Source organism: Falco peregrinus, chromosome 5 (assembly GCF_023634155.1).
Source record: "Falco peregrinus isolate bFalPer1 chromosome 5, bFalPer1.pri, whole genome shotgun sequence".
NCBI classification, from domain to species: domain Eukaryota; kingdom Metazoa; phylum Chordata; class Aves; order Falconiformes; family Falconidae; genus Falco; species Falco peregrinus.
In genome coordinates, this window is record NC_073725.1 from 9,713,465 (window position 1) to 9,732,118 (window position 18,654).

Here is an 18,654-nt window from a genome sequence, read left to right on the forward strand (position 1 = left end):
CAATCTTTCTTCATGCATGTTCACAGCTCCTACTAGTGGTAGTAGCGTCCTTCCTAGGCCTGAACTATGAACAGTGCCAAATGTTATAATCCTGCCACTTAAAGACAGAATGATTCGTGCTGTTCAGTGTTATGGGCTTTGTTTTATTGTTTTGCTTTGAGGAAATGAGCTACACTTTGTACATAGCAAAGCACTCATGTGCACCACACTTCAGCAACATACCCATATTATTTCCCACTCTTAAAGCCAGGACAAAGCAGATTATTAAAATACCTCTTAAATGCTATCTAAGGATTAGTCTTCTGCATATCCTTCTGCAGATGGGACAGGAAGCAACTCACGGCACAAAATATTAAGCAACGTGCATGGCCTGAAGAAAGAAAGTCTGAAAGTCTGGAGTACATCATATTAAGACCATAATTTCTGTGACATGGTACATAGAAGCAGATAGAATAATAAAGTACAACTACCCACAGTACAGCAAAGTTGAGTACTACCTGTTATGAAATTGAGAAGACTGTAACACAGTAACTTTTTTCTCTTGTTAGGGACCATTGTGTGCCTCTCTCACGTGATCTACTTTTGTTCAGACAGCCACAAACATGTTTTATTTTGAGGCATACAATTCACTCTGATGATAGGGAAACATGCCACCTACTGCAAAATGCTTTTCTCAAAGCTGTCAATGAAATAAATTAAAATCAAAATAACCTTTGTTCCACCTCTGTCTGACTTCAGTCATGATCTTTAAACAGAATTATGCTAGATATTGGTTTGAAACCTGAATAAGCAAACTAAAGTGAAATGAGTTTGGGAACGTATTTGTTCTGTGTAATGTATTTGTTTCAATTTATTCTGCAACTGCTTTACATTCATTAAAAGGAAACGTACCCCTAGCAAGTATAGCCTTTCTAGTAGACTGTGAAATATGGAATATCACCGATTATGCTAAAAAACATCAAAATGCAAACAGAATGAGAAAGAATCTGAATCAACATCATCATGTAAACAAAATATAAAATGAAAACCACTTGTAACACCACAGATGGTATACCTTTAACTATTTACCAGATGCTCATGCTAGGGATGACCCCAAGCACTCTGAAGTCACCAAGAGTCTTTGCCTTAACTTCAAAGAAATTGTTGGCTGCATTAAAAAAAAAAATGCTTAGACTCACATATATTGACATTCCTAACCATTGCTGCAATTCTCAGATCAAATCATGACAAAAAGTGTGTATTTTAATGCTTACCATTATCAGTTTTGAGATTTCCATTGCTGAGCTGTTTTAACCGCTTCTGATGGGATTTGCCATTGTAGTGGATTTGTGCCTGAGCAGCAGAGTTCAGTTGAATGTTACAAACATTACACAAAGTGAAATTGGTGTGTTTCTTTTCTCTCTCCTTCTTTTCTTCAGTGCCATCAGGTCCTAATTCTTTCTCACCTTCCCTGTCCAGGACGGATGTGAAATCTGAACTGTATGAGTGGTTGTCAACTGGTAAATCAGGGCTCCAGGGCTTCTTCATATTTTCTGCAGGGTGAAAAACTGTAAGAGGGAAAATTGATGAGTAATACAAAACAATACACACAAGATTTCTAAAATTGCAAAAAAGTAAAAGGCAGAAAATCATTCTTTGCATTCTCCTATCTTAACACTACATTTCTGCTCATGTATTTTGCTTTTTGTTCATGTTTTTTAGCTCTGCTATTTAATATGAGTAACTTCACAGCCACTCAATGAATGTTCAGATGTTCAGGGGCACTACCAAATCTATCACTGGAGCCAACCTGTCACAGGGATTTTTTTAAAAAAATATTTTTTTAAATTATTTCTATTTTAACCCTTGATTAGTTTAACTTTTTAAGAATTATCTTATGAAAATGAACCTTACAAATGTCAAGTTAGAAATCTCTGCAAAGTCTAGATGAAGGTTATGACATCTTAAGTGTTACCTTCACTGGGACACTGTATTGGCGCAGGTGCCTAAGTGCTGGAGGGCGGCCCCTCCGGGACAAAGCCAGGGGCTGTCCCATGCTGGGGACAGCTGGTTGCTGGCAGCTCCAAAACTGACCCACCAGTGCCCAAAGCTGAGCCCATCAGCCATAGATGTGGCACCCCTGTGATAACCTGTTTGAGACAGATAACCTATATTCAGCCACTGTCCAGCAGCTGAAACAACTCAGAGAAACAGTCCTGTGGACAGTGGAAAAGGAGGAGGAGGAGGTGCTGCAGGCACTGGAGGGCAGACTCCCCTGCAGCACCTGGTGAAGACCACGGTGAGGCAGGCTGTCCCCCTGCAGCCCATGGAGGTCCATGGTGGAGCAGGCACCCACCTGCAGATCATGGAGGAGCCCATGCAGGTGGAGAGGAGCCTACACTGGAGCAGGTTTTCTGGCAAGACCTGTGACCCCATGGAAAGGACCCATGCTGGAGCAGCTTTTCAATAATTGCAGCCCACGGGAAGGACCCTCACTGGAGCAGTTTGTGAAGGACTGCATCCCATGGGAAGGGCCCTTTGCTGGTACAGAGGAACTGTGAGGAGTAAGGTACAGCAGAGATGAAGTAATATGGATTGACCACAACCCGTATTGTCCTGCACTGCTCAGAGGTGGGGGAATAGTGTAAAAGAGTCAGGAGAGAAATTAAGCCAAGGAAGAAGTGGGGGGACAGAGGGACAAAGTGGTTTAGAGTTTTGTCTTTGCTTCTTACCATCCTACTCTATTTTAATTGGCACTAAATTAAATTAATTTTTCCCAAGCTGATTCTCTCTTGCGCGTGACGGTAACCCGTAAGTGCTATCCCTGTCTTCACCTCAACCCACAAGCTGTTCCACCTTATCTCCCCCTCCCTGCCCTCGTGTGGAAATGGAGTGAGAGAGCGGCTGGGTTGGGTGTCCAGCAGCCAGTCGAGGTCAATCCACTACAGAAATACAAGTAGTTACTACAGCAGAACTATTTTATAATCCTTTCTAGGATTAAATCCATATGTATCACATTTTGATTTTTTTTTAATATAAGCTATACAATAAATAGGTCAATAAACTCTGTGTGGAGAGCAACCTATTGTTACCATTCCATTACACACACTCCTACATTCAAATACTCCACTTGACTAATCGCTACAAATTTGTAGCTGTTTTAGCACTTAGAAATGCAAGATGCATTTTTGAAGCTGAAAAAATCAAAATCAAGGGGGGGGGGGGGAAGGGGAAGTTAGTCTCTGTTTCCCATATTTATATATATTGGTGTTGCAATCAGCAGAAGAAAAATATAAAGCCCCTACATTTTAGTCAGCTAAGCTTAAATGCATAGACTTCACTCAAGTTTATTAATTACATATTTAGCAACCCCTAGTCATACTTTTTCCACTCCTGTGAATGCTTTCAAGCCCAAGTCTAATAATTTCACAACATCTCTGGTTCAAAATAGTTCAAAGACAAATAATAAACATATTCCATTAGTTCTTATCTCAACCTCCCAGGACTGTAATTCAAGGATAGTTAACTTCAATTTGGCTAATACGAAACTGTAACAATTACAGAAATGAGAAGGCAATCCCACCTGTAGAACTTCAGCTGAAACCAATGTAAATAGGAGTTTATGTGATTAAAGGTGGACAGAAATGGCACAGGTGAACAAGTGCTCTGAGCACAGCAAACCTAATTTACTATTCAAGGAGTGCAAAAATGTTACACCAACTTAGCATCTTGATGAGACCTTTATAAAACATATAAATCTTTGAACTGCTTGTTCTCCCAGACTTTGTGAATAAATGAAGGTCTAGCCAAAGAATCTAATCTGTACTTTGAGTGACAAAATTACTGCAGCCTTCAATATGATACTATTTGGTCTTTAACTGACAAATCAGTCAACCTAGAGACAAGAAAGATGATTGCAGCAACACAAGAAAATGTGCTACAGATGCCTTTAATCCCAGATCCAGACAAGGTTCAGTACCTAAAAATAAGTCTAAACAAGTCCTCAGATTTGTGTCTGATTACACCAAAATACTGCAAATTGTTCTCGAGAGCTTCAAGTATTGTAAATTTCACCAGCTAAACGTTTTGACAGCCCTGCTGTCATTTACTGCCTTCCAATCAAACCATAAAGACAAGTTTTTCCTAAAGCTGCAAATCTATACCTATCAGTATTCCAAACAGTTTCAACCTTAGTTTTCAGATTTGTATGCTTTCTAATTAGTATTGTGTTCTTCTCTGCTATCTAAACCCTATTTCATTTAAGAAAGTACAGGCCCAGTTCTGAGAGGAGCTCTGCACTTGCTATAGCTTAAAACCTCACTCAACCAGTTCAGTCAGCATTATTATTTCTGCTTTTGTGTACAGTCAACCCTTATCTAGGATTTTAGTTGTCTAAAGCAAGAGGTGAGAAAGCAGGCTAAACACCTAATTCCAAAGCAAAATTAAAGAGGATAAAAAAAGCAGCATAAAAGTAAGTCAAACCTATTATACCAATTGTGCTCATAGGAACTTCTATTGACAAATCACAACAACCCCTTATGAGACGGTGGAAGCTTAGGAGAAAACCTGAGGTTTGACTACGGAAGGTCTGTACCATATCTCTTCTAATAGAAGGAGGAGGTTTCTCCTGAGCAAGCAGCAGCAATCCATCAACCTCTCAGCCTTCTGTAATTTGCTGGAGATATTGTTCACTCTAAAGAGAGCTATATTCAGCTGTCTAAAATATTTTTAAATTAAGAAATTCAATCTTTAATCAAAATTACAAGGATTAAAATACAAACACAAAAGCACTAGTTTAACTGAATTGGTCTAGATGACAGTAACTTTTCAGGAATCCCCGTTAATATACATGCTGTAAATTAATATACATCAATCTTTTGCATTGAAAGCATTCCCCACTAGAGAGCAGTACAAATTTAAAATTACAAGTACAATATATCTCTAGATCTATAGTGTTAGTCATATAGGCATGAGATTACTATAATAAAACAGATCTTCTAACCAAGATGTAAAACTTTGTAAGCAAATACAATCTAGTAAATTAAACAAACATTGTGTATTGTGTATACACGTCTAATTCCTTTTGAAACATTTACACAGATAAACTGGCAACCTAATAAAGTGTATTAGCATGTTATTACATCCCTCTAATATTCCAGTCAACACAGCCTAATCTATGAGAGTTTATTTTTGGCATATAGAATATTTCTGTCTTGCATTCTAATCTCATTCCAGAAAAAGAAAGTATAAAATGCATACTCTATAAAGGCACAGTAAAATAATAAGGGAAATTCCACCCTGGAAATAAATGATTCAAGCTTCTAGCATTTGATTTGTGCTTTCATTAGAAAGTTATGATTGCACTAGAGCTTCAATACATTTTTGCCTATTGCCATGTCTCTCAAATCTGGACGAAGAAGGGGACAATTTATAACTGCAGACTAGGTGACAATTAGGAAAACAGAAGTTCCAGGATACATATTACACTACTGCCTACCACCATTTTCTTTACAGATATACAGTGACTTCTGAATATGTAATGGCACAACTAAAGTGAAACATTACACACCTGCACAAACCACTTGAGCCGATGCTGTGAGACAGCCTTACGTAGCAGTACACAGTATGTTGATTGGACACAAATGGTTTGAGTAAAAAAAAAAAAATCCCAAACTTGAAGACAAAAACTTCTGGAAAAACAGAAGTACTTTAGGATTAAAAACATTCTGAGTCCTTCTTAGTATTCCTTAAAGGACAAGGAAACAGAGCAAAGGATAAGGAAGGGGAAGATATCCAACTGAGTATAACTTCCTGAGCTACTTTTAAAATAAAATTTACCGTTCTAACTAGTATTTGAAAGGAAAAAGTAAATCAAGTTTGTGGAATCTTGTAAAGATCCACCAAATATTTAAACTAATGCAGATGCAGATTAATTATTGCAAAGCAGCAGAATTTCAGTTCATGCCTACATCATTGCATAATTCTGTTTTCTGGAGTGAAAGGTTTTGGAAGCAATTTTGATTGGTGGGGTTAAGGAAAAGAATCCTTCTTTTATTCTATTAGGAGATTACATGGAATATGATTAGAGGAAAACATTATAATCTTAATTTCAAAAGCAATTTTAAATTGTTACGAATATCTTATTGGTTTGAGCTGCTGATCCTATGTGGAAATAGATAAGCACTAAATGAAAACCCTCCTTGCCTACCATCATATTATAGAGTTCACCTTGCAAATGAAGTCATCAGTTTTGCAGATAACTTTCCTCTCCCCCCCCCCCCAAAAGAAAAAAAAAAAAGGAAAAAAAAAGAAAGCTAACTTCTCAATCTTTAGGAACCCTAATGAAGACTGCAGTGAACTGGAAAGGAATGAGTAAGGCAACCAAGAACTCAAAATTTCAAGCCAATTTAAATAGCATTGCAGATAGATGCTTACATTTGTTTTCCCTAGAGCGCTGAACTCAATTTTGGCTCAATGATGCTTACCAGTAAAATGAACTTTGCATGACATTATAGCTTTGTTTAGTAGAAAACTGTCCCATGTGGAAAACGAGCACAACTACAATTTGTAGAGTTTGCTGCCTTAGCTAACATAGCTACTGCCTGGGGATTTCTCTTCTGAAATGTGCTTGGATGTAAGGGATTAGAAATTACATCCTTCCCATAAACAATCCTTATCTTCTTAACTGAAAGACAATAGCACACTTTCTATTCAAGGATGTTCAAAGGAAGCTCCGCTCATTTGTATTACAAGTAATTGTTTCATTTCCAAACTGTCTTGTCAGCATAGAACCATCCCAGTCACTGTGACTTTGACCCTGTGCACATAATAGTCAAGTATGTTGCATACATTTAAGAGACCAACGGAGTATATGAACCCCAGATTAAGAGACCACTACACAGGTTAAGTCAGCTGTATTCAGTGCTGACCACTTGCCATTGATGAATGACACAGTACATCTTCAAGAATGCCTCCACATCTCCTTCTCAACAGGTCACTACAACAAATACATTCCTGTAATTGCTGAAGGATAGAATATACAGACAGGACATTACAGACCAAAGTCCACTAATTAAAACATTCAGGGATTTCTAATATTTCATTCCAAGACTGTGAAAGACATTTAAATGGCAATCATCAAAGATGCAGATGCTTGCATCTCAATTATTCACCCCTAGACTCTGAAGCCACTGTAAATCTCACAAACAGGGCCTATGTCAGATCTCACTGTGACATAGACTAAAATTATAAACTTGGGTGCTTTGTTCTCAGAAACTTTTATTCCTCTTCCATTGCTGATGTCTATGTTGTAGATCTCAAGTTAGACGGGATGAATCTCACTCTGCCTGCCATAACAGCCTCTTCAAATGCTAAAAGGACTGAACTTTTGCAGGTAATAATAAATCCCAGTTTTCAGATAACAACAGATATGAACAGATAGCTGCTGTTTGCAAAGAAACTGCTGCTAATGCAATGTTTAAAAAAAAAAAGAAGAGTAGTAAAAAAAAAAAAAAAAAAAAAAAAAAAGATCAACCACTTACCAAAATCCTCTCCTTAATTATCACTTTGTCAGCTTTCATGTCTTGGGGGAATGTTACCAGCACACCACAAAAACCCCTCTGGGTAATAACTTGAATCTTCAAATCTTTTCAAACATAAATTTGGTGCTGTATCTTTCAGGTAATAGGACGTTACTGTTTGATGACAGTCATGGTAGCACAGTGACCTTTGCGTCAGCCTTTTAAGAATCTCTACCACACTGAGCCAATATATGTGACAGGACCCTTCCCAAAGCTGGTATCTGTATGCTAAGGTCTATCCCATTTACCTGTTAGGTTACTCAAAACCCCCTTTTGCATTGGGTACTTGTAATGCCTTTACCAAGAAACCAGTGACAGCTAACTTGCCTTTGCAAAGTCTAGATAGACCTCACTGAATAAAACGTTGACTCTATAAAATTTGTTGCTGGGAGAAACTTAAAATGAACATATTGCCATCTATTTTATACATGGATGGAGGGAGCAGGATAGCCTGGGGGAAGGATCAGGAATACAGAAATAAAACAGCTTTTGCCTCCTCCACCCCCATTATCACTGGATGATGTGGTCCCAACACTTCAGCCTTCCAGTTTTGATCAGGTTGCACCTGCTCCTGGTTTTCAGCCCAGACCAATTTAGGTCACGAATAGTCTATTTTACACATTGCTGCTGTGGCAGTTACAAACATGCAATGAGAAGGACAAACAATGGAAAACCGGTGAAAAGGCACTCATGATAAAAGCACTGCATCTCTGAAATGCAGCTCCCTCCCAAATGACCTGAGTAACCTTCAGGATATGCTGCAGGACTAATCTGTTTTCTCTGGATGGATGAATGAACGTCATTTCAGTGGAAGAGCTACTGGGGAATGGGAACCTACTGGGATTGTAAAGGCTTTTTTTAAAAATAATTGATTTTTCAGGACCTTCTTTGTTCTGAGTCTTTCAGATTTTACTGTCTCTCAGATGAAAATTAAATACAAAATAGTATATAATACAATAAAAGCTGATGTGAAAATGTAGAAAATACACGCATTAAGTAATTTTACACTGTTGGTAGGCTTTTCTACTAAGAGTTTCAGGACTGCAAGAATAATCACTTGCTTCTAAAAAGCAAGGAGGAGTTTCTCAGGTCATACATCCAAGAGCTAAATTACTAGTCAGTGATAAAACTACAGACAGAAGTCAGTATTTCTTGTTGCTGTCTGACTCGTACAGCACACATCAAATCTCATTTAAAGCCACTATTTACCAAATTTTCTCTTCAAAAAAATCCACACAAAATACAGTAGAAGAGGTAGCTTAGGAGAAAAAAAAAAAAAAAAAAAAGGTAAGTCAAGGAGAGAAACACCTTATTATCCTGTTTATTGTTCCTCTGTACCCTTCCAGCTCCTCCCAATCTCACTGCTGCGAGCTGTTATACCACTTCAATCATCCATGTGAATAATAAGAAAATCATAATCATCATCATCCCAGGTGATTTTTGTGAAATTTAAGAGGAAAATAACCTCTCGAGCAAAAATTGCATCAAGTGAAAGAAATAAAGGCAGGTTTTCCTCATGTGTTTATTGCTGGGGGAGGGGGTGGGGTGGGCAGACGGGGATGAAGTGGAAGGAGATGGAGGTTATTTGGGCTTGGAGGGCTTTGTAACTTAAATGTCTATGTCCTGGGACTCATCGCGAGAAATGCATCTCTGCAAACTGAACCCTGTAAGAGCAGATTTTTATCCATTTGAAATAGGATCATTCTATATTCATATACCTTGAGCAACAGCACAGAAAATAAAAGCCTGGGCTTTTGTTTTGTTTTGCCAGGAGAGCACTTAAATTCTCAAGGAGGGCTGCATTTCAATACTGCAGAAAAGGAACAGACTCCAGCCTATCTCCTGTCACAGCCACACACACCACGAGTTCCTAAAAGAACTTATAGATGAACTAAACAGAAAAAGTTCATCATTTCTTGGTTCAGCAGTTCCCTCATGCCAGAAGCAACCAACAGACATCTCATGCTCTCAAAATATACTGCAGTCATTTTTTTAATTGAGTTCTATAAAAAGCGCTAAGCACTAATCAACACCATATGTTATTCAATTAGCTAGTAATACATATCTATTTCTCAAGCCTATGCTAACATAATGGAGCACTTTGGGTGGTTTGCAACTATTTAAAGACCAAGTAATTAATTTGCAAACATCAGCTTCTAAAATCTGAGAAGCACTACTGTGGTGACTTAGAGCCAATGCCAAGCCATGAAAACTCCCTCATTTGCTCTTTATTTAATCCGTTTTCAGAAAGGGCCCTTGTGAAGACAGATTTCTGCCTAAAATAGGGTCAAAGAAAGAGACAGGTTCAGCCGTATGTCTGGTACCCAGGCCCCAAGGGATGCTCTTCCTATGAAGGTGAAGCAAGATGTTTGCCTTGCCTCACCTCCATCTCCACCACCTTGTGGTATAGACCACCTACAGAAGGCAGTAGTTAAAATGGCAAAAGGCCCAACTAGCAAAGCTATGAAAGCTCAGCCTATGAAGAAAACTTGTTGTTGCCATGCACCCTGAAGTGTATTTTTTTTTCTATATTCTTGACTTCCATATTTGAGAATTCCCCCCTCAGCCTTGAAACTCCTGTCAACAGCACTCTGAGTTGGCTAGGCTCAAAAAGAAGGGACAGAAGCATCTGATCACAATTTAGGCTGCCAGTACTAGACAAAGCCATGGGTTTAGCATTATTTCTGAAAAAGTAGGCAGTCAGGACAGATTTTAAAGGTCAGGTGAAACACTGCAGATTCTTCAAGTTATTAACTCTGAGCTACACATAAATTAAACCATCTAGCAGGGTCCAGAGACAGGTGTAAAGAAAAAAGACATCCAGAAGGAAAGGACAACTGACCTTTTCCTACAGAACTACCATAATTTTGTAGGTATTGGAATTAGAATCATAGAATTGTTTAGGTTGGAAAAGACTTTCAAGATCATCAAGTTTAAACATCAATCCAGGACTGCCAAGTCCACCACTAAACTATGTCCTAAGCATCACATTTACCTGGTTTTTAAACACTTCCAGGGATGGTAATCCCATCACCTCCCTGGGCAGCCTGTTCCAATGCTTCACCACCCTTTCAGTGAAGAATTTTTTCCTAATACCTAATCTAAACCTTCCCTGGTGCAACTTCAGGCTGTTTCTTCCTATGGCTTGTCACTTGGGAGAAGAGAATGAGAGAACACCCGCCTCACCACAACCTCCTTTCAGGTAGTTGTAGAAGTCTCCCCTCAACCTCCTTCTCTCCAGGCTAAACAACCCCAGCTCCCTCAGCTGCTCCTCATAAGACTTGTGCTCTAGACCCTTCACAGTTTCATTGCCTTTCTCTGGACACGCTCCAGTACATCAATGTCTTTCTTATAGTGACAGGCCCAAAACCGAGCACAGTGTTCAAGGTGCGGCCTCGCCAGTGCTGAGGACAGGGGGACAGGGGACGGTCACTGCCCTCATCACGCTGGCTGTATTCTGATCCAAGAATATTACTTTTGATTTCACAGATAAAAATCACCTCTTTCAGCCTCTCTGGATCAACTCCCTGATGTGGCATCAGACTACAACCTGTCATCCAGATAGCCTCAAAGTGCCGTATTCACCTTAAAGTTCTTCAGTTTTCCTAGTACCTAAATACCCAGTCAAATCTTTGTATTTCAGCAGACAATAAAAGCATGAACATTTGTTTGGGCGTAATGAGCAACTCATTTTTGCAGACGAGTAAGTTCCGTTCTTAATACTCTAATACAACCACTAGCTACCACAGTATCCAAAGAGGTAATTTTTAAGTTCAGTTAGTGGTTTTTTTCCTCATTTGTTGATAGGTTATATCTTCAGAAACACAAGTCACTTTTTCTTTTCTTTTGTGGTTAAGTATTTCTGCAATATGCCGATGAATAAACATATACAACATGAAACAGAAAAAGAATTAAAAGGCAAGTCACATGAATGAGCTCTGTGGGAATTCTGCTTAAAAAAACAAACAACCCCCCCCCCCAAAAAAAAAAAACTATCACAGAATAGAGAATGATAATTTTGAGACAGAGTTCATCCCTACAATCATTATTACGCATATAAAACACAGCCATCTGACACTGAACAAAATAAAATAAACTTGCAATAAAAGTAGTCATGGTGGTGAAGAGGAAATTAAAGGTCATAAGCATGGGTTTAATAAAACCCAGAATTACTTTTTTTCTTCTCAATTCGGGAGGAATGTCAGAAATCTGTGGTTTGTAGGGTTTGCGGCTTTTTTTCCCCACAGACACAATTTCAGAAATTATTATTGTCTTGTTCTTTGCAAGATGATTTCTCAAGATTGCCAGAGTTCTATCATTTGAATTCTTAAATCCTCTCTGGCCTCAGGAAACAGCAATGTTTCTTACATAAAACCAGCCAAAAGTTAGAAGTCAATCTCCCCAGTCTTTTTGTTATACCTTTGTTTTGGGAAGTTGCTATGTGGATATTTTTTAAACAAATAGGCCTATAAAACAAAGAACAATAGAAGAGCAAAAAAGCAATTTCAGTGCTTCAATCAGTTACACTTTGGAATAAATTTCCAGATCAAACAAAATATTGTACATTTTGCTTCCCTGTAAATGCACATTTACAAACACCTGTTAAAAAAAGCTTGAGGAATTAGGGCTTATATTTGAGTATTATCATTTATACTTTCACAGAAGTAATCGTTTTTTCAGATTATCTGTTCATTATAAAATATTCAGGTAGCTCTGGCAGCATTTACAAGCAAAGGGGTTTTTTTATTAATATTATTTTATTGCTTCATTACACCCACTGTAATGTTGAATTTAATGGAGAGCAGATCATTTTCCAAACAATGTAAACACATCAAGGTGAAAGTCTGCTGCATTTGGAAAGGTTAGCAGATGTTTTTGCAAGTGTATGTGCAAGTTATTGTCATTTATCTTATTCTTGCACCTTTGGACTGCAAACAAAGAGGATGCATTTAGTGCTGCATTCATGGCAACACGAACATAATTTCTGCTAGTTTACAGCACATGGTTTTGAGGGTATAATTTGCAGCTTTAGTTGAGAAATATAAACATACTGTATATAACTTAAAAAGCATATTCTCTGCCATGTCTTGACAGCCAAAGTCTTCCTCATTATATCCAAGGCTGATACAATGTTCTTCCATGTCAAACATACATTTACTTCAATCTCTTCATCAATATTATGGTTTTAGAGATAAATGTCTAGCCAACTAGACTATGTATTGGTAAAAAATCTGAAAACCAAATTGGGAGATCTGGACCTTTCCATGTTTCCCCAAGATGACACAGTGTCCTACAGCAGCAGCTAAAATCTTTTGTTACAGACATGCAAGGCCAACATAGGGCTTCACTTACGCAGCTGGGGAATTATTTTAACACAAAGCCTATCTGTCTGTGTCACATTTCTAATAACCTTTTCATCACAGTACCCAGATGTAATGCATTTATAGAAATGCTTATGCATCAAAAATAAAAATGTGCAAATGGAATCCAATTACTAAAAAGAGAAACTGGGATGATTTATTTTTTATTTGTGACAAATTCGGGTGATTCACTATTAGCAAATGCAAATGCATTTTCAAGATATGATTGCTATAATACCATAGGTTGAGTATATGTCCCAGTATACATCCAGGAAAATGTATCATAGAATATCAGAACCTAAGAGGACCTACTGGGCAATGAGATACTTACTGCAGTAACTTTTTCCTTGCATTGCTTTCCCATGAGTTTAATATACTCCTCTGTTAAATTGTGTGTGGAAAATGAAGGTAGGGGACATCGGGGAGAATTTCCTTTTATTTTTTATAAGTTACATACATGAAAAGAGCTTTTAGGGTATGTATAAGGGGAGGGCTTGAAATTATTTCTGTACGTTTTTATTGATCATATATAATTCAATAATAAAAATATGGAAATAGAGGAAAACATGGACAAAAATGACATTTCAAGCCCATAACCTCCTCCCCTGGTGCAGGGACAGCTGCTTCACTTCACTAGTAAAAGTCAGCCCCTGTTTATTTTACAAGATATTCCAGCAATACCTTCCAAAATCTAGGAAATTACCAGAGAGGCCCAGGAGCTTGCTGGACACATTAATCAATGACGGTGTCTTAATATTGCTAAAATACAACATAGGCTTCCAGTTTTGCATAAATATACATATCCTTTCTGTGCAAAGTTGTTCTGGGCCACTGTCTTCAGGATTCCACCACAGTATTTTTTTATTAGGCTTTATACAGCATAGGTTGCTAACAATTAAAAGGCATCAGTACTTCTGAAACACCCTCACATGACTGGAAGTAATTTTTTGTCCTAAACCAATATATTTCTAAAAAAGAATCATGGAAAGCATGGGAATAATACCACACACACAGAGAAATTAGAATAACTGATGCTTTCCAGCCTTCTCTGGGAGACCTTCACAGCAGTACTTCCCTTACTGCACTTTGCAGCAAATGCTCAGAGTGCAGACCCAGAACGGCTGCTCTTGGGAAGCCTAAGCACTTTGCTCAGCCACTGTGCTCTGCAAAAACTACTGCTGCTGAGTCTGTAAAATATTTCCAGTTCCGCTGACCATCTGCAATCTCCCTCAACCTGTCAGGGTGGGCTGAAGCTGTTAAAAACTTCTGAGAAGTCATGCATGGTAGAATTTAAAGCTCTGCAAGACCTATGAAGTTTCTTCCTTCAGCCATGCAGATTCAGATGAAGCAGCTTACAAACTTTACTAAACAGAAGTTGATAAAATCCCTGGGACTTGCCTGACTACTTAATTTTTCAGAATAACAGCTCTGCTTTGCATTAAAATATTTGTTAGCACTGAAGGTCATTTAAGACTACTGAATAAAATATACATGACAATTTCAGTACTAACTCATTTTGAAATGTGATTTTTTGACAAAAGGTTAGAAGACTTGACAAAATATTAAATGGTCTAATATTTCAAGGCTTTTAACCTCAGAATTAGTTTGTCTGATTAACCTCATCACCTAAAACATTGCACCTCACTGGACATGCACAAGACTTCAATCTAAATGAACTTTTTCAGAGAAGTTAGAGAAGTGTTAAACACAAAGGATTAGCAGTGCCCTTAGATACTGACAGAGCTTACAGTATGGTGCTCCTTCCACTACAGCCAGATCTCTAACAATCCATTTTCCCAAAATGGCAAGACAAACAAACACTCCTGTAGAGGTGCAAGTCAGGACAGCAGCCACTGAAGTCAGTGGCATCACACTGGCATAAAACCAGTGCAAGAACAGCAGAATCAGATCCACATTTTCCTTCTACCTAGACACTCATACAGTGATTTCAGCATCTCAGCAGTCACTGGTGATTTTAGCATCTCAGTAGTCACCATAATTTCTGCTGTTCTTGCTATGCATTATAGAAACTGTCACTTTTTAAATTTATGGTATCTTTTACAGCTTGGGTTAAAGAACACTTAAAGCACTTTCAGTGTTTGATATACCGCTACCATAGAAGAATAGAAATGAGAGTCCTTTATTAATTTAGACCCAGACTACCAGACTATTCACACTAGCAGTCTCAGGGAATTTTAATGGGATTACCTGCATGAGTAAGAACTTTTATATGACAAAAGCTTTGCAGGACTGCAAAGCTTTTCTAATCAGAGAAGGGAAAAACTTAATGATGAAAAAGTATAAAGATTACAACAGCTAAAACTTCATTGTTGACTGTATGACTCACAAGGCTGCAATACATTCACCATGTATTTAATGAATATCTAACCAATCAACTGGTTTTAGTTTCCTGAGACGATCAGTAAGGTAATAAAAATCCAAACGATGTCAGTTACTTCCATTGTAAACCTTGATGCTGTCAGGTTTGTTTCTTCCCTGAAAGATTTCTTCATTAATAGAAGAAAGATCACTGAACTATGGGCAACAGAGATAAAAAAATATACCTCTCAATACACATTCATTTATTTTTGTTTCACTTTGATGGCAATCAATTTGAAATCTTTGTTACATTTTCATTTTGTCTGTCACAGCGTCATATGAAGAGTAAACACTGCACATAAGCAAAGCCATCAAAAACACAGCCTAAAACCAAACAACTGAACAAATGACCTTCCCCTAAGCCACTGCACACAAGAGACTACTCCATCCTACCTCTCATTTCCCTAGTTTAGACAAAATCATCATTCTTTTACTTAGCATTATTTAAATCCGGCCCAATAATGTCATTTGCAATCAACATTCACCGTCAAGAAGCAAATGGGAACGGCTTACCTTGCTGTGTAACAGTGCTATCCACTTCAGCATGCCTTGCTCCTACAGCACATACACATCTGGAACCAACATAAACTCACTGTCATCAACTGCTTTTCACAAATCACTTGATTATTGATCACTACACTTATTGCTCTTCATTGACTGAGCCTCATTCCACATTACTGCTCTCCTGCTGCCTCAGCAAATCCTGAAATTTTTATTGCAAGAATTCACATGCAAAGCAAAGCAGTGAACCTGAACCTTCACACTAGATACCTTCTTACTATACCAAGACTTTTTGCAGTGATCTGCGTTTAAGTAAAAAACAAAAAAAAAGGCAAAAAAAACCCCAAAACCAAACAAACCCCCCATTTGTCCATTACAGTTGCAGTCTTTACCCAAATATAAGCAAAAAGAGGAATTCTTTTTCCTTTTGTAGCGCACTATGACTTGTATCTTTTATTTTTACTGTAACAGACACATTTTTTCATTATTGAAGAATTCAAAGATCTGTAACATACAATTAACTAACCACATGGCTTTAGGAAGGTAATTGCTCTGAATGGCCACAACTACTTGGGAATCTACAAGGACTTTTTTTGAAACACTGTCTGCAACAAAGCATACATTTTTCTGTCCTGCCAACTAACTTCAACCCTTGCATGTGATAAGTAACTTCAAGGACAGGAAAGTTTATTGTATGTACTTATTTATACATAAATAATATATATGTGCTTACATATACAGATAGATATATCCAAGGCTTTTGAAAGTAGTATCAATGGGGTCATTTGAGCAAATCATTTCAGGTCAAAACCACCAGAAATTTTCTCTCAAAGAACTTGGCTAAAATCAACGTTTTTCATGCAAACAAGGCGACAATGGTTTTTCAGCTTTCCTTGCACAAACTTAAATTTCAATGAGAAAGAAGAGCAAAAGCCTCTGGGGCTTCTGGCCCAAGCAACACTAAGTCACTAGTTTCAAATTTTTTCCTGTACAAGAATGTGCTCATATTACAGCCAATTAGTACAGCCAGTATCACAATCACCCACTAACAGCTGTTCAGCACTGTTAGGGGTTTAAGGCAGGAGACAAAGGCAATACTACTCTTCCTGCTGCCACCATTTCAAACATCAAAAGAGGTATCAGAGAGTGGGTGGGTTTTCCACAGGTGCAAGCCTACCAGAAGCACAAGAACCCCAGTGGCAAACTATGAAATGAAAGAAAGCAGCCAATGCCCTAGATACCAGCAGTTTCACAGTAGCACAGTATTTTGTCACACCTGTGAACACACCACAGGATTTTATTCTCCTGAGAGAGCATTCTGTCAATAAAGAGATTAGCACTGACAAATGATAACCCAAGATCTTTTTATTTCTGCCTGCAGGAGTCTTTTACTCACCATAAAATTCAGCAACCCTGGCAAAACACATGATCAAACATAATGGACAAAACTACACAATGAAGCCAAGCTATATTCCATGCCTGAGCTTTCCTCTCACACTGACTTTGCAGAGTTCATCCTTCAGAGAACCTTCTGGCCTCCACCAATTTGCAAGAGTAATGAAAGATGCAGCCACTTGATAATGTTACCTGCCTCCATAACCTCACATTTCTGAGCCCGCATGCAAGGGCTTTCTGTTTTCACCAAACAGAACAGGAACCCACCCCACTAATTAACTAGGGTTAATCAGTGAGCGCAAAGGGTGTGGGGGCTGGGGGGGAAGTGTGTGTGTATGCATATGTATAAAGAAATGCAGCTAGAGGAAATCCACTTTGCTATTGTCGCTGTTAGCTCGGTAAGGTTTGTTGTCTATTTTAATAACAGTAACTCTGTAAATTGTGGGACGTTCAGATCTTAGAACTGCACTTCAGGATTATCCCAAGGAATAAACAGAAAGGAGAGCACCATAAGGCTGACCTTTAGGAGACTCGTGAAGTCAAAACTCTTGACAGTCCCATGGGCTGTCACCCTGCAGATACTCAATTATGAGCAACTCTGCATTAAACTTGGCCAGAACATGCAGTCCACGCTTGTAACAAACCTTGGCTACGCAACATACCAAAGCTCATTAGCTTCTCATGTTTATAACCACACTCACTTTCACATTTTTTCCTCATTTTATTTTTATATCATGTCCACTAAGCTAATTTTTTGGCCCAGCTCGATGTTGCTAATCACTCGCATAAGCTTCCCCAAAAAATACTACAAAGAGCTTTTTTCCTGGAGCACTTAGATTTCACGCTTCCTCCCAGTTCCTCGTATCAAATGGCTGCATCTGGAGCTGACCATTTACATTAGGCTGCAGAACAGTCCTGTGCCACCATGCTCCCAATCACTCCAACACCCCCAACCGCTTCCATACTGGCAAATACAATCCCCCTTCTCCAAGCAGATTCATGACACAGAGCTTTTCATTGCACAGAACAAACACTTTCTTTAAAGCAGAAGTCTTAAGACATATTAATAACTTTTTGAATTTTGTATCAATATGAAAGGCACGGTTTAGAAGCAGAAAAATAACATGCAGTCCACAGCTGCATTATCGTGAAGCCCGAAGATCTTTCATTGCCACTGCAAATGGAATTACTTTCTCAAAGTATACTGAAGGAAACGCGCATCATCTGAAAAAAATGGGTTGGATAGAGTGCCTACAAAGACACAACAGAGACAACACACAATTTCTGAACTCACAAATATAGCAGAAGTGGGTTTAAATTATATTTTTTTTTATTTATTAGAATGTAAGACCAAGGTGTAGATAACATTATGAAGTACTGTAATATTTTAGCACTGGAAATAGCAGTGAAGTTGGGAAGATTAGGTATGCGCACTATTGTATTTTCATCATTACCTGTAG

At 38.3% G+C, this 18,654-nt stretch overlaps 1 protein-coding gene across 1 annotated transcript in view; it reads right to left on the minus strand.

Annotated features, from left to right (window-relative positions):
- Positions 1 to 18,654, minus strand: part of ZNF385D (zinc finger protein 385D) — a 436,566-nt gene that overhangs the window by 347,394 nt on the left and 70,518 nt on the right. Inside the window, exon 2 of the mRNA XM_055806625.1 lies at positions 1,254 to 1,547. Within this exon, the coding sequence (XP_055662600.1) occupies positions 1,254 to 1,547 (294 nt within the window). The remainder of the gene's footprint in view (positions 1 to 1,253; positions 1,548 to 18,654) is intronic.